We start from the raw sequence: 15,378 nt of genomic DNA, 5'->3' as shown, positions 1-15,378 counted from the left end.
CTCTTTGGCACCCGTGCTGGGCTGCCCACCATCCCAGGGAGTAGAGCACGAACGGTTGGCCTCTGCTCCCACAGCCAATGAGCCAGGGCAAAAAACTTGATCTGTGCCTCTTCTGCAGAAAGTCAGCTTTGCAACGGTGCCATCCGCATTGCTGTCGCTCCTCCATTTCCCAACTCAAAGTCCATTACAATGGAACATCTTTGGCAACCGTGCTGGGCTGCCCAGCATCCCAGGGAGTAGAGCACGAACGGTTGGCCTCTGCTCCCACAGCCGAAGAGCCAGGGCAAAAAACTTGAGCTGTGCCTCTTCTGCAGAAAGTCACCTTTGCAACGGTGCCATCCGCATTGCTGTCGCTCCTCCATTTCCCAACTCAAAGTCCATTACAATGGAACCTCTTTGCCACCCGTTCTCAGCTGCCCAGCATCTCAGGGAGTAGAGCACGAACGGTTGGCCTCTGCTCCCACAGCCAAAGAGCCAGGGCAAAAAACTTGAGCTGTGCCTCTTCTGCAGAAAGTCAGCTTTGCAACTGTGCCATCAGCATTGCTGTCGCTCCTCCATTTCCCAACTCAAAGTCCATTACAATGGAACCTCTTTGGCACCCATGCTCGGCTGCCCAGCATCCCAGGGAGTAGAGCACGAACGGTTGGCCTCTGCTCCCACAGCCGAAGAGCCAGGGCAAAAAACTTGAGCTGTGCCTCTTCTGCAGAAAGTCAGCTTTGCAACGGTGCCATCCGCATTGCTGTCGCTCCTCGATTTCCCAACTCAAAGTCCATTTTAATATAAACATCTGCATTTCCCACTCTCGCCTGTCCAGCATCGAGGTGTGTAGATCTCCCCTCACACAGCCCTATTGCCTCTGGCTGTGTGTGGCAGCGCGCCCTGTGCTGAGAGCCAGCATTAGGTTTGGGAAACTTTTCCTCATCCCAATCCCCATCCTGTGATGCATTTGCTACCCAGAGCCCTGGGAATAACCCCCGGGATTTAGCGCAGGGAATGTGCCCGTTGGGCAGCAAAAAGGAGCTTTTATTTCACTGCAGGTTCTGGAACCGCCTTCGTTCCATAGGGGCGCTGGCCCTGCCCCATTGCCAGGAGCCCATCACCGCTGCGCCGGGCCTGGCGTCCCTCACCCTTCCCCTTGCCTCCCTCCAGGGCCGGCTGCAGCATCCGGGCCTTCGCCTGGCACCCCCACACCAGCAAGTTCGCCGTGGCTCTGCTGGACGACTCCATCTGCATCTACAACTCCAGCAGGTGAGGCCCGGCTGCTCCTGCCTGGCCCCATCGCCACCCCTGCCCCGGTGCTCCTGTCCCCATCCCGTCCCCCAGGGCAGCTCCGGTTCCCTTCCCCAGGTCTCGCTGCTCACCCCTCCTCCGGAACAGACTCCAGTAGCGGCTCCTGCAGCCCTGCCCCCGCGCCCCCTCCTTTGCCTGGGGGTTCAGGCCACCCGGAGCCATGGGAGCCATGGCCCATCACGGGGCCGGGCTGTGGGCAGCACACGGGAGCCTCTATCCCTCGAGGTGTGCTCGGGGTCACTGCACACCAGGGCCGCATCCCCCCCCCAACTCCCGTTGAGGCTTTAGGGCCCCCCCGACCCCAGTCAGGGCTGGAGAGAGGCACCCGCGCTATGGGAGGCTTCAGCTTTGCTCTTGCCTTGGCAGCACCACCATCCCCTCGCTGAAGCATCGCCTGCAGAGGAACGTGGCCGCCCTGGCCTGGAAGCCGCTCTGCGCCTCCATCCTCGCCGTCGCCTGCCAGAGCTGTGCCCTGCTCTGGCACCTGGATCCCACCTCCCTCTCCACGAGGTGGGGACGTCCCCTCCGTGGCCCCCGCGGCGCGGTTGGGGCAGCAGCAGCAGCAGGCGCAGCCCCGGTGCTGGCGGCTGAGCCCTTCCCTCCCCTGCAGGCCCTCATCCGGCTGCACTCAGGTGCTGGCCTACCCCGGGCACAGCCCCGTCACCAGCCTGGCCTGGGCGCCCAGCGGGGACCTCCTGCTCTCCGCGTCGCCGGTGGACACGGCCATGCTGGTGAGCGCGGGGCTCTGCTTCCATCCCCAGGATGCTGCCGTGGGATGCCGGGACTGGGAGTGCGCCGTGGGGTCAGCAGGGGTGGGAGCCAGAGGGACCTGGGCGCTGTGAACCTCGTGGAGCACAGACCCAGGCTGGAAGAGCAGCTCCAGAGCCTAAAGGGGCTGGGGGAGACCTGGAGAGGGGCTTGGGATGGGGGATTCATGGAGTATCCCATGCATAAATATTTCTGATTATTAGAGACCATCCTCAGTTATTACCCAGATCTCTTCCACTGTCCTGTTTTCCATATATTTTTCCCTAAGAAAAGGCACCACTTCCAAAGTTGCACCCAGAAGAGGGGCTTTAGACAGGGACAGGCCAAGGGGAATGGCTTGAACCTGCCTGAGGGGAGACTGAGATGAGCTCTTAGGCAGAAGCTCTTCCCTGTGAGGGTGCTGAGGCGCTGGCACAGGGTGCCCAGAGAAGCTGTGGCTGCCCCATCCCTGGCAGTGCTCAAGGCCAGGTTGGACACAGGGGCTCGGAGCACCCTGCTCCAGTGGAAGGGGTCCCTGTTGCTGGAGGAGCTTTAAGGTCCCTTCTGCTCCTTCCTGCTTCTTTACCCCACAATCAGTCACATTTGGGCCACCTCCTCCATGACCACCTCAGCCCCCATTGCCTCAGGGCCCCAGCAGGGCCCAACCCTCTGCACTTGCCCATAACCCCCCCCATTGTGACACCAATGCCCCCCCGGCCATGCTCTGACCTCGGCTCCTCCTCTCCCCTGCAGCGGGTTCCTGCGGGGCGAGCGCGATGCTCAGCCCCAGCTCATCGCCTTCCACCCCTGCTTCCAGAACGGAGCCCTCCTGACCGTGGTGAGTGAGCCCCGGGTCCCACAGCCCTGCCTGCGGTCCCCATCGCTGTTCCCAAGGGATCCAGTGCGTGAGGAGGGATGTGGGAAACCACCCGGAAGGCAGAGAGCAGAGCGGGGGGAAGGTCCTTGCTGGGCTCCCGGCAGGGAACGCATCCCCTGTGTGTGCTGGGCTCCTCCTCACAGCTCTACCTCCCGCAGTGCTGGTCCACGGGGACCATCAGCCACATCCCCCTGTTCTTCGTCAGCGCCCACGGCCCCTGCGCCAGCCCCAGCCCTGGCCTGGCCAGCGCCAGCGTGCGGGAGCAGCCGCTCTTCTCGGAGCTCTGATGGGATCCAAGTCCTCCTCCAGGGACCCAGCGTGGCCTCGGAGGCCTTCAGGGCTGTGATTAAAGCTGGGTCTTCCTCCCCGAGCCGGGCTCTTCCTCCCCGGGGGACAAGGGGTGATGGGTTCAGGCTGGAGCAGGGAGAGTTCAGGTTGGAGACAAGGAAGCTCTTCCCTGGGAGGGTGCTGGGACACTGGGATGGGTTCAATGGAGAAGGTTTGGATGCTCCATCCCTGGCAGTGCTCAAGGCCAGGTTGGACGCAGCGGCTTGCAGCACCCTGCTCCATGGAAGGGGTCCCTGCCCGTGGCAGGGGTTGGAGCTGATGAACCCCAAACCCCCAGATCCAGCCCATCTGGGGAGCAGCTGGACCCCCCCGTGCCCCCAGCAGGGATTTGGGGGGGGCTGTGGTTAAACCCCGGGATTACACAGGGATAATCCCTGGGATTATGCTGCAATCGCTCTGCTGCAGCCCCGGGCAGGGATGAGGGGGAGACCGCAGGGACCCCCAATCCTCCCCCATCACCCCCAGCTCCCTTCCCCAGCACGGGGCCGGCACCAGGACACGGGATGGGAACAGCGGGATACGAACCCCTCCGGTGCTCGGGGCAGGGCCGGAGCTCCCCCCCCCGGCTCCTCCTCAGAGCGCGGTGCTGAGCGCCCCCCGCTCCTCGCGGGCGGGCGGCGGGGCCCGGGGCAGCGCCCGCAGGTACCGGAGCTGCAGGCGGCTGCGGGCTCGGCTCCTCCGGACGTGCCTCCCGACGCAGAGCAGGACGGCCCCGAGCCACCCGCCCATGGCCACCAGCACCGCGGCGTCCGGGGACCGCGCCGGCCCCTCCGCGCTGCCGTTGCTGCTGGGGGGCAGCGGGGGGGGGGGGCAGCGGCGCCCCACGGCGCGGTGGGGCAGCGCCAGCAGCAGCAGCAGCGGCCACGCTGTCCCCATGGCCCCGCGGATGGAGCTGGAGCGAGGGGGGAGCCGCGTGTCCCGTCCACCCCCCCTCGCTGCTGGGTGCGCGGGGGGGGCGGAACAGTGGGAGCCAAGCACGGCGGGGGGGGCGATGCCAGCACCCCAAGGACCCCCCCATTGCACTGAATGCACTGGGCATACACTGGGTTGTACTGGGGGGGGGAAGCAGCAGATACAGGAGTGGGGACACGCTTCGTCCTGAGTCTCTTGTTTCGGGCTCCCACCATCCCACGCTGGGATGAGGGGCAGTGACACCCCCCCCCCAGCCCCATGACAACGATCCCATCCCATGGGTTGATCCCTGCAGCGATCCCTGGATCAGAGGGTTCCTTTGGGGGTGCCGGTGCCAGGAGGGGCCTCGTCCGCCCCGCGCTGCTCCAGGGTCCTCCGGGCCATCTCCAGGGCCCCGTCCCGCGTGCGGTTCCCGCCGATGAAGCCGGTGGCGTGCACGAAGACGCAGCCGGGAATGCCGGAGAGCCGGGATAAGGCCTCATCCCGGAGCCCGCGCCAGGGCTCGGGCAGGGGCAGGCTGCGGGGGGGGCAGAGGGTCAGAGCCTGCTCCCAGGTATGGGGCTGGGGGCCAGGGCCGGGGCTCACCGGCTCTGGAAGGAGTGCGGCGCCGTGGGCACGCTCTGCACCCGCCACTGCCCGCCCCGCTCCGGGAACAGCACCAGCAGCAGCGGCTGCGGCAGCGCCAGCTCCCGCTCCAGCCTGAAGATGTGCTCCTGCCATGGGCACCCGCCCTGCGGCAGCTCCAGCACCACCCCGCTGCCGTCCACCTGCACCGGGGGTGACATGGATGTGTGTAAGGATACAGGGATGCAGGAGGGGTGCAGGGCTCTGTGTAAGGATAAAGGGATGCAGGGCTCTGTGTGAGGATACAGGGGTGTAGGGGGGTGCAGGACTGTAGGGATACAGGGGTGCAGGGTCATGTGTAAGGATATAGGGGTGCAGGGTTGTGTAAGGATATGGGGTGCAAGCGGGTGCACAGGGGGTGCAGGGCTGTGTGTAAGGATGGGGGGTGCAGGGTCATGTGTAAGGATATAGGGGTGCAAGGCTGTGTGTAAGGATAGTGGGGTGCAGGGGGGTGCAGGTCTGTATGTGAGGATATAGGGGTGCAGAGGGGGTGCAGGGCTGTATGTAAGGATATTGGGGTGCAGGAGGGGTGCAGGGCTGTAGGGATACAGAGGTATGTGTAAGGATAGAGAGGTGCAGGGCCATGTATAGGGATACGGGGTGCAGCGGCCACCCTGGGCCATGCAGGGACGTCCATCCCGAGGGGACCTGCCCCCCCCCCACCGCACTGCTCCCCCGGAGCCCCAATGAGTACCTCAAAGCGGCGCCGGATGCTCTCGTGCACCAGCGCCCGCGCCGGCAGCCAGCTCTGGTGGCAATGGTCCACCCGCTCCAGGAACTCGCTCCGCACCAGCTCCATGGCCCGCTGGAACCCGGCCTTTAGGGGGGGGACAGACACACGGGGTGGGTCAGGGATGGCCAAGGCACAGGGGGGGCGGCCCCGTGCTGCCCCCATGGCCCCGTCCCCACCTCGGTGTCCTGGTCGGGGTTGTTCCAGCGCGGGTTGAGGCGCCCGACGCGGGCGCTGAGGGTGCTGCTCAGGGCATAGCGGGGCTCCCCCTCCGCCTGCGCGATGCCGTTGTCGATGGCATCGATCTCCTCCACGAAGCTCTCGTACAGCTGGGGAGAAAGGGGGTCCCTCTGCTATGGGGAGCCCTCCATCCGTGGGGGAAGCTGGGTTACGTCCCCCCCCCCGAGCCTCCATACCTGGTCATAGAGCGCAGCCACTACGGGGCTGTCCTCTGGCTGCCCCAGCAGCTCCGCCAGGATCTGGGAGCCGAAGTGGCAGTAAATGAGCCCGGCGCTGCTGAGCTTCGTGCTCCAGGGCTTGTCAGGCCGGAGGCTCCGCATGGAATGCGTGAAGGATCTGCAGGGCCGTGCGCAGGCAGGGAACGGGTTGGGATGGAAAGGACCTGAAAGCTCCTCCAGCTCCAATCCAGCTCCAGGGACCCCTTCCACTGGAGCAGGGTGCTCCAAGCCCCTGTGTCCAACCTGGCCTTGAACGCTGCCAGGGATGGGGCAGCCACAGCTTCTCTGGGCACCCTGTGCCAGCACCTCAGCACCCTCACAGGGAAGAGCCTCAGCCTAAGAGCTTCTATCATGGGACACCCCCCCCCAGCACCCAGGGGACCCCGGTGTGGGCATGGAGGGGCCTCACCTCTGGTGATGGTCGTAGCGGTGCCGCTCGGGGTCGTACTCACCCCCCACATCCACCACGACCTCGCACTGCGCCAGGCGCTGCGGGTCCCGGGTGCGCAGCACCTCTGCGTCCTGCGGGGGGGGGGTAATGTTGGGGAACCCGGGGGGGGCCTCCCCCCCAGGAGCTGCCCTTGGTGAGAGCAGGGAGCATGAGGGGCACTGAGAACTTCAGGTTGATCCCCAGGGGGCAATGGGGACCCCAAGGGGAGCGCCTAAGGGTGCCCATGCACCCTGACAGGGACTGGGGACCCAAAGGGTGCCCCTCAGGTGCAAACAGGGACCAAAGGGTGGCCTTGGGGTGGGAGCAGGGGCCTAAGGGTGGGAGCAGGACCCCAGAGAGGGGCCGTGGGTCTGAGGGGTGCTCTCTGGGTGCAACCGGGAACACAAAGGCGGGACTGGGGCCCTAAGGGTGACCCCCAGCTATGCCCGGATACCCTAAGCAGTGACTGGACCTAGGGGTGGCCGCTGGCCGGGACCAGGCACCGGACACCCCAAGGGTGACCCCGGCTGCAACCGGGACCTGCCCCCGGTCACAGGGGGCGACGCCGCTGAGGAGGTCCCGGTTCCGCCGCACGGTGCCGGGGCAGGGCTCGCGGCGGGGCCGTACCCGGAAGCGCGGCAGCAGCCGCAGGAGCGCACACGCCAGGGCCTCATCGCAGTGGAAGGTCCCGTCGTGGGTCCCGATGCGCGGCGCGGCCCCGGAACCGGTACCGGCCCCGGCAGCTGCCATGAGGCGAGCGGCGCGGCGCATCACACTGCGCATGCGCCATCCCTGCGCGCAGGTCCGTGCCTGAGTCTGCGCGTGCGTCAGCTGCAGGCCGCTGCCATGACTCCGCCCCGTCGCAAGCCCCGCCCCGCTGCTCTGCGCATGCGCAGCTTCAAACTGTCCCCACCCCCCCCGCTGCTGCGTGCATGCCCCGCCCAACCACGCCCCGGGGTCATCACGCATGCGCCAACCGCCCCGCCTGGATGGAAGCCAGCGTGAGCTGCGTGGGACGGGGGCGTGGCCAATGGGAAGAAGGGGTGGAGCCAATGGGCGCGAATTCCAGGAGGCCACGCCCCCGACGCCGGGTACACGTGGGCAGGCAGCCACGCGGCCACAGACACGTGCTGACGGGACACGTGTGCACAGGGACACACACAGGGGACACGTGGACGCACATGTACACACGAGCCATACATGTGCACACACACATGTACACACGGGACACGTGCACACACGTACACACGGGACATACATGTACACACAGGATGTACATGTACACACACATGTGAACATGTGAACACAGAGTATTCTGTGTTCATGTACACACACGTGAACACAGAGGATATACATGTGCACACACGCACACAGGGGACATTCATGTACACACACATGTACACATGAGACATACATGTGCACACATAGGATACACATGTGCACACACACGTACACACAGGACATATATGTGCACACACATGTACACACGGGACACATAAACACACATGTACATACAGGACATATATGTGCACAAACAGACACGGGACATGTGCACAGACATGTACACACAGGACATACTTGTACACACACAGGACATACGTGCACACAGAAGACATACATGTGCACACACGTACACACAGGACATGCATGTGCGCACACACATACAGGACACGTGTGCACATACACGTACACACAGGACATGTGTGCACACAGAGGACATACATGTGCACACACACACGCAGGACATGTGCACACACACGTACACACAGGACATATGTGTACACACACAGGACATACATGTACACACACAGGACATACATGCACACACATGTACACACGGGACATGTGCACACACATGTACACACAGGACATACAGGTACACACACAGGACATACATGCACACACAGAGGACATACATATGTGCACACACACATACACACAGGACACGTGTGCACACACAGGACATACATGTACACACGCAGGACATACATGTGCACACACACATGTACACACGGGACATGTGCACACACATGTACACACAGGACATACATGTACACACACAAGACATACATGTGCACACGCACACACGTACACACAGGACACGTGTGCACACACACACACACATGCAAGGAAGGGCGCAGGGACCGCCCGGCCCCGGCCTCTTCCCCATCCCTCCCCGCAGGGCCGGGCCCGGCCCCGCAGCCCCCCCAGGATGCGCAGCTCCAGCGCCGTTCGAGCGAGTTTATTTGCAAGAAGCGAGCTGGGGCCGTCCCGGGCGCCGCGGGGCTCCCCCGTGGTCCCGCCGGTACCGGGAAGGACGGGGGCGGAGGGGGAAGAGCAGCCTCCGGTGCCCGGCTCCAGCCCAGCGCTGGGCGCCGGAGCCGAGCTGGAGCCGTGGTTGTCACCCCCATGATGGGGCCGCAGCCGGGAGCTGCACCCGAGGGCACCCCGGAGCCCGGGACCTCGAATCACGGCTCATCCGGTTGTTGCCGCGGGGCTGAGGGCAAACGTCCCCTCACATGGGAGCGGTGCGAGGTGGGGCCGCAGCCCCCGGCAGCCTCAGCCGGTGCCTCCCTCGTTGGTGGGGGGCAGAGAACGGCGCTGCCCCCCCAGAACCACCCCCGGGCGCTTCTCCCTCCGTGTCTCAGGTCAAGAAGTGACCGGCCTCAAGAGTGCCCCCTAAAGGGAGGAGTCAGCAGTGGCAGAGGGCAGGGAAGCGGGGAAGCTGCTCAGGGAATAGAGGGAAACCCCACAGGGCCCTGGCTCTGTCGCTGCGGTGCTGAGGCCACAAAGCAGCACCTCCAGCGGCGCGCAACCCGAGCGCCTACGGGCGACCCCTTGCTCCCGCTGCCCCGGCGCTGATGGATCCCGTCGCCGTCGGGGCCGGCTCAGGAGATTTCGTTGCCGAAGACCTCGAGGACGAGCGGGGTGAGCTGCATGCTGTGCTGCGGCTGGAAGGACAGGCAGCGGTACTGCCGCGAGTGCTCCTCGTTGAGGCTCCGCAGGTCCGCCAGCTTCTGGATCATCTTGGCGTAGAGCAGGCGGCTGCCGGGCGGAGGGTGCCGGCACCGGATGTAGCTCTGCAGGATCTCGGAGAGCCGGTCCTGGAGGGACTCCACCAGCGCCGTGTCCTGCACGCCCGGGCGGTCTGCAGGTACCGGGGCCACGGTGATGCCCTCCCCGCTTCCAACGGCCCCGGGGAAGGGGCAGGGAAGGGGAGAGAGCGGGGACACCGAACCCATAAGGGAAGGGTGGCGTTATGGGGACAACACCGAACCCATAAGGGAAGGGTGGCGTTATGGGGACAACACTGAGCCCGTAAGGGAAGGGTGGCGTTATGGGGGCAACACTGAGCCCATAAGGGATGGGTGGCGTTATGGGGACACCACTGAACCCATAAAGGAAGGGTGGCATTATAGGGACAACACTGAGCCCATAAGGGAAGGGTGGCGTTATGGGGACACCACTGAACCCATAAAGGAAGGGTGGCATTATAGGGACAACACTGAGCCCATAAGGGAAGGGTGGCGTTATGGGGACAACACCGAACCCATCAGGTCAGTGATGCAGCGGGATGAGCGTGCTCCTACCTGGGGACAGGATGCAGATGGCCATGAGGAGCACATGCTCCTCCTCATGAAGGTTCAGCTTCTTCAAGCCCACCTGGAATTTGACGAGCGGCTCTAGCAGGTCCATGTTGTGGCCAGCTGGGAAGAGAACGGACCCTTTAGCACAGCCTGATCAGGATCAGGATCCCCCACTGCTGAGGGATGTGTGCAGAGCCATTGTGTCCTGCTGCAGGATGCAGAGGTGTCCCTTAGGGCTCAGAGATGGGAGCTGGTGCTGGGATGGGGATGCTGGGACACCACCGAGCTGCTGGGTACCACAGCCTGAAGCGCATCCCTGCTCCCACGCTGCTCCCTATGGGATGCAGGGCTGTGGGTTCAGGCTGAGGGGATGCTCCTCAGCCCGCAGCAAGCAGGAGGGGCTCTGGCAGCCTTCACCTTGGGTGACGTCGCTGACCCTGTACTTGAAGTCGTTGCTGCCGCAGGTCCAAGTCATGTCCTCGAGGGTGAAGGACTGGTTGGAACGCAGCATGATCACCTCGATGGCGCTGGACTTGAGCAGCACGATCTGGTCCTCTGCTGCCAGGTCCCTGCGCGGGGGGAGAGGCTGAGGTGAGGCCGCAGTGAGCGGAGAGTGGAAACCTGCCTCCCGTGGAGCGTGGAACCATGGAATGGGTTGGGACGAAGGGAGCTCAAAGCACATCCAGAGGCATCTTTCAGTGGAGCAGGGCGCTCCAAGCCCCTGTGTCCAACCTGGCTTTGATGGGATGGGGCAGCCACAGTCTCTCTGGGCACCCTGTGCCAGCGCCTCCCAGGGAAGAGCTTCGGCCTAAGAGCTCATCTCAGTCTTCCCTCGGACAGGTTAAAGCCATTCCCCTTGGCCTGTCCCTTCATCCCTTGTCCCAAGCCCCTCTCCTGGAGCCCCTTTAAGGCACTGGAGCTGCTCCATGCTGGGTCTCTTTGCTGGGGGCTCCCCAGCTTCTCCCTCACCCAGGTGCCTGCGATGAAGCAGCTCCATTCATTGGGTGGCAGCACCCAAGCATTCCAGTGACAGGGAATCGGGAGGAACCCGGGGAGGAGAGGGACAGGAAACAGGAAAGCAGGAACGGGGCTGGGATGGGAACAGAGCCCGAGGGAGCTGGGAAGGCTGGGATGGGATTCCCGAGCATGGGCATCGTCTCACCTGAAGCCCGGGATCATTTTGGCGAAGCCGATCACCTTCTGGATGCTGTAGCTGACCAGGTCGGCCAAGTGCGGGAGCATGGAGAGCTGAGAGAAGTCCGTGCTCATGGAGGAGGTGTCGTCGCTCTCCTCCAGGACCAGGTTAGACAGCATCTGCGGCTCCACAGGCTCTGAGGCAGGGAGATGGGCAGAGGGGACCTTGGATGTAGGGATGATGTCAGGGATGAGGGGAACGATGCTGGCCTGCAGCGGGAACGGCGCCCATCTTGCAGCAGGGCTTGGGGAACGGGGCTGGGAGCCTTCCTGAGCCAACAGCATCCAGGTGTTTGGAGCTCCCAGCACCCTGCTCTACTGGAAGGGTTTTGTGCTCCAAAAAAGACTTTAAAACACCCCCAGGAGCATCTTTCCGTCAAATGAGCTCCTCAGAAGGGGTCGAACAAGGGTCTGAATGGCCACAATCGGGTGAAGCCGCTGCACTTCTCCCCCATCACCTATGGAGAGGCGAGGTGGTACCTGGGAACGCGCTGAAGTCATCGGAGCCAAAGAGGTCGCTGGAGTCCCCCAACAATTCCTGGGTGAGGATGGAGGGGGCCCTCGCTGCCCCCTTGTTGCCAGGGGTGCTCCTCACGGGGGGCTGGAAGGGAGAGCAGGATGTGAAGGGGAGCAGAGGGTCCTGGAGGGGATCCTGCCCCTCTGCTCTGCTCTGTGGGACCCGCTCACAGCACTGGGGGCAGCTCTGGTGTTCTCAATGTAAGGACATGGAGATGCTGGAGCTGGCCTAGAGGAGGCCATGAGGATGCTCCGGGGCTGGAGCAGCTCTCATAGGAGCCAGGCTGAGAACATTGGGGCTGGAGCAGAGAAGCTGCGTGGAGGGCTCAGAGCAGCTTCCAGTGTCTGAAGGGGGGTACCAGGATGCTGGGGAGGGACCTGCATCAGGAACTGGAGCGATGGGACAAGGGGTGATGGGTTCAGACTGGAACAGGGGAAGCTCAGGTTGGAGATAAGGGAGAAGAGGGTGCTGGGACACTGGGATGGGTTGCATGGAGAAGGTTTGGATGCTCCATCCCTGGCAGTGCTCAAGGCCAGGTTGAACGGGGCTGCTCTAGTGGAAGGGGTCCCTGCCCATGGCAAAGGTTGGAGCTGGATGAGCTCTAAGCTCCCTTCATCCCAGCCCACCCCATGCAGAGCGGGGCTGATGGAGAGCTTTGCTGGGGGTCATTCGTTGGGGTTCATAACTCCCCCCCCATGAGGAGCTGTGGATGAAGTGCTTGGTGCACGTGGCTGTTCCCGCAGACAGGAATGGGGCTGGAGCGGCCCGGACATACCCGGAACTTGGTGAAGTCGGCATAGGTGGGGTCGTAGGTCTTGCGGTGAGCCTCGAGCAAGACGTCAATGACCTTCTGCTGCTCCTCCGACAGCCGCGGCTTGAGGCTCTCCTTGAGCGCCTCTTCCTCCTTGCGCTTCAGGATCATCTCCCGCTTCCTCTGCACCTCCTCGTCCGTCAGGATGACTGCAGGGACCGGGACAGGCGCTGAGCACCCATTGCATCCCCATTGCCCGATCATCAACCCTCCATCAGCCCCATCCTGCTCCTGCCCTCGCCTGCCGGGTCACAGCCTCTCGCCAGCACCGTTTATAGCCCGCCAGGTGCTGTTGGGTGATGCTGGGTGCAGGGAGCTCAATGCTGCGCTGTTTGCTCTGTGCTCTCAAGGAGAAGGAACCTGCATCCTGCGGGATCGGGCCAGCGCGTTCATCCCACTCCATTGCCCCACAACAGAGGGAGCTGTGCCGCTGCAGTACTGACAACCTGGGGGTCTGCATCCTCACAAGGGTTTGCAAGCTAAAGGGACATAGAAACGTCCTCCCAGGGCTGGGTATTTACGGCTGTGTTCCACGTGACAGCCTTGGCTTGGCCTCAAGGGCAATACATAAGGCAGGGTAAAAAGAGCTTAAAGACCTGAGCAACCCTATGGGGCTGGGAGGGAAGCAACAGGGACCCACATGGATCTCTTGGACGCACTCCCCATCCTTGTACCGGTCCCCCCTTCACACCAGCGCTCCTTAACACACCCACAGCAGCAGTGCCCATTCCTCAAGGTGCTCTGCACCCTTTAGCCACCGTCAGAGACAGCCCCATGTGTGTTATCTGATGGCTGCAGAGGGGTTGGATGGGGGCGAGTCAAGGGGGAGGCTGGCGAAGGGCAGCGGGGACCATAGGCCCAGGGCCGGGGGCACGGAACGTTCCTGTCCCTGCTCCTGCTCCCCCCTTTGCCAGAGGCCTTTTTCCAAGGTGCTCTCAAACTTGCACAATCTCAGCAGGGACTCGAAGGAATGGGAATAACCGAAGGGTTCCTCCCAGGATCAGGGTATTGTAGGGGCGACTGCCTCGGGAGGAAGGGATGGGGAGGGAACAGAGGGATGGGGAGGGAGGAAAGGGATGGGGAGAGAGGGAAGGGATGGGGAGGGAAGGAAGGGATGGGGTGGGAAGGGAGGGATGGGAAGGGAAGGAAGGGATGAGGTGGGAAGGGAGGGATGGGGAGGGAAGGGAGGGATGGGGAGGAAGGGAAGGCATGGGGAGGAAGGGAAGGGACGGGGAGGGAGGGAAGGGAGGGATGGGGAGGAAAGGGAGGGATGTGGAAGGAGGGAAGGGATGGGGAGGGAAGGGAGGGATGGGGAAGGAAGGAAGGGAAGGGAGGGTTTGCCCTCTCCCATCCCAGTTCTCACTACAAAAGCATCGGAGCACTGCACGGACGCTGCCCATTGCATCCCTGCCTGTCTCAAGGGGGGACAAGCAGCTCAGCGCCTGCCCCTTCCCACTTGAGCTCCCAGCTCCGAGCTCTTCCCAAGCCCCGGGGCGCTGCGGCCGCAGGCTCCTGGCACAGCCGGCGACGTGGCCGGGTGCCTGTGGGCTGCCCTGGCCCCACATCCCTGCGGAGGCCGGGATAATCCCGCCCATCGCTTCCAGACAGAGCCTGGTCCCTGTGCAGACACCGCAGGGCGCAGGGGGAGCCGCGGCCGACAGCGAGGGCAGCGCTGAGGGTTCGGCTGCAGAGCAGGGGGTGATGGGGAGCAGCCTCGCAGCAGATCTAAAGCAGAAGTGAGTTTAAACTTGAAATAAGGCCAAGGGAATGGCTTTAACCTGCCAAGGGGGAGACTGGGATGGAGCTGGGTGAGCTTCAAGGTCCTGTCCAGCAGAAGCCACTCTGGGATTCTATGATTCAAAGTACATCCGTGCCAAGCATCACCCCAGGAGAGCCCGGCGCAAGCGGGCAGGGAGCCGGCAGCATCCCCAGGCTGGAGATGTGCTGCTCCCAGAGCCACCCAAAGGCAAACCTCTCCCAAAGGCAGAGGAAGCCGCATTCCCAAAGGCTCCGGCTCCTCCCCAGCCCCGAGCTTCACCCTGCACCGATAACAGGCGGAAACCCACAAGTATTTGCTAACGTGGCTCTGGGGTGAACCCAGGCTTGCGGCGGGGGCATAACCTCGCTGCCCTCCATCTCCCACCTCCAGTGGCTCCGGGGCCCTTGCTCTGCATCAGTGCACACACACACACACACGGTCCCGTTGCCTTTTGCACCTCTCTGACGAGCACCGGCTCCCCCCAGCCCATCACCGCAGCCTCTGGTCCGTGGACCTTGTGCTGGGGAAGGGACCCTGGAGGCGATGTCTAAGAATATCCAAGCACCTTGCACTGCAGGGTCTGCATCAGAGCCCACATTAACACTGGCACAAGCTCTGCCCTCATCCTCCTCCTCTTCATCCCCATCCCACACTCTCACTTCTGCTTTGGACTACTCAGATCCCATCAGCAGAGGGCTCAGACTGGCCCAGCCTTGCCCGTGGGCTCCTCATTGCCTAGGGAAGGCACAACCCCTCCTCAAGGCTTCAAAAGCCCTGATTCGACCTAAAAATAACAGCAGGACCCCTCGGCCCTCATTTACCAGCAGCAAAGTCCATGGGAGGCTATTTTTAGGCTCCTTAGGTTAGGGCTTGCTCATCCGGTGCTGGTTTGGGTGATTGGGTCGCTTACACATTAACTCCTGCACAGGCGCATCCCGGAGCCAGTGCAACCACCCCGGCTCCGATGGATTCCCGGTTTTCCAGCCTTTCTGGGGTCATTTATCAAAGCAAACCAACGCATTCCCCTTGTTAGCAACGGCTGCACCAAACAGAGCTCATTGACCACGGGCTCACAGGGCCCCAATCACCCAAAA

The 15,378-nt window shown here is 63.3% G+C and overlaps 2 protein-coding genes across 2 annotated transcripts in view; both read right to left on the bottom strand.

Moving 5' to 3' along the window:
• Positions 1-4,472: 4,472 nt before the first annotated feature.
• LOC308230556 (MYG1 exonuclease-like) lies at positions 4,473-7,199 on the bottom strand (the record flags this gene model as incomplete). Its single annotated transcript, XM_080635326.1, has 7 exons — positions 4,473-4,691; positions 4,760-4,941; positions 5,493-5,615; positions 5,708-5,857; positions 5,945-6,104; positions 6,396-6,508; positions 7,044-7,199. The coding sequence occupies 7 exons, from the start codon at positions 7,197-7,199 to the stop codon at positions 4,481-4,483; spliced, it is 1,095 nt and encodes a 364-aa protein (XP_080491452.1). The 3' UTR covers positions 4,473-4,480.
• Positions 7,200-9,304: 2,105 nt separating this feature from the next.
• VDR (vitamin D receptor) overlaps positions 9,305-15,378 on the bottom strand; it is a gene marked incomplete at both ends in the record, with an annotated part of 30,118 nt that continues 24,044 nt past the window's right edge. The window contains 6 exons of the mRNA XM_080635423.1: positions 9,305-9,564; positions 10,007-10,123; positions 10,421-10,572; positions 11,166-11,334; positions 11,678-11,798; positions 12,490-12,674. Of these exons, the coding sequence (XP_080491549.1) occupies positions 9,305-9,564; positions 10,007-10,123; positions 10,421-10,572; positions 11,166-11,334; positions 11,678-11,798; positions 12,490-12,674 (1,004 nt within the window). The remainder of the gene's footprint in view (positions 9,565-10,006; positions 10,124-10,420; positions 10,573-11,165; positions 11,335-11,677; positions 11,799-12,489; positions 12,675-15,378) is intronic.

This window comes from Psittacula echo (genome assembly GCF_963264785.1).
Source record: "Psittacula echo genome assembly, chromosome: 27".
Taxonomy (NCBI): domain Eukaryota; kingdom Metazoa; phylum Chordata; class Aves; order Psittaciformes; family Psittacidae; genus Psittacula; species Psittacula echo.
Note: the sequence above shows the minus strand (reverse complement) of the source record. Positions and strands in the feature narration are given on the sequence as shown.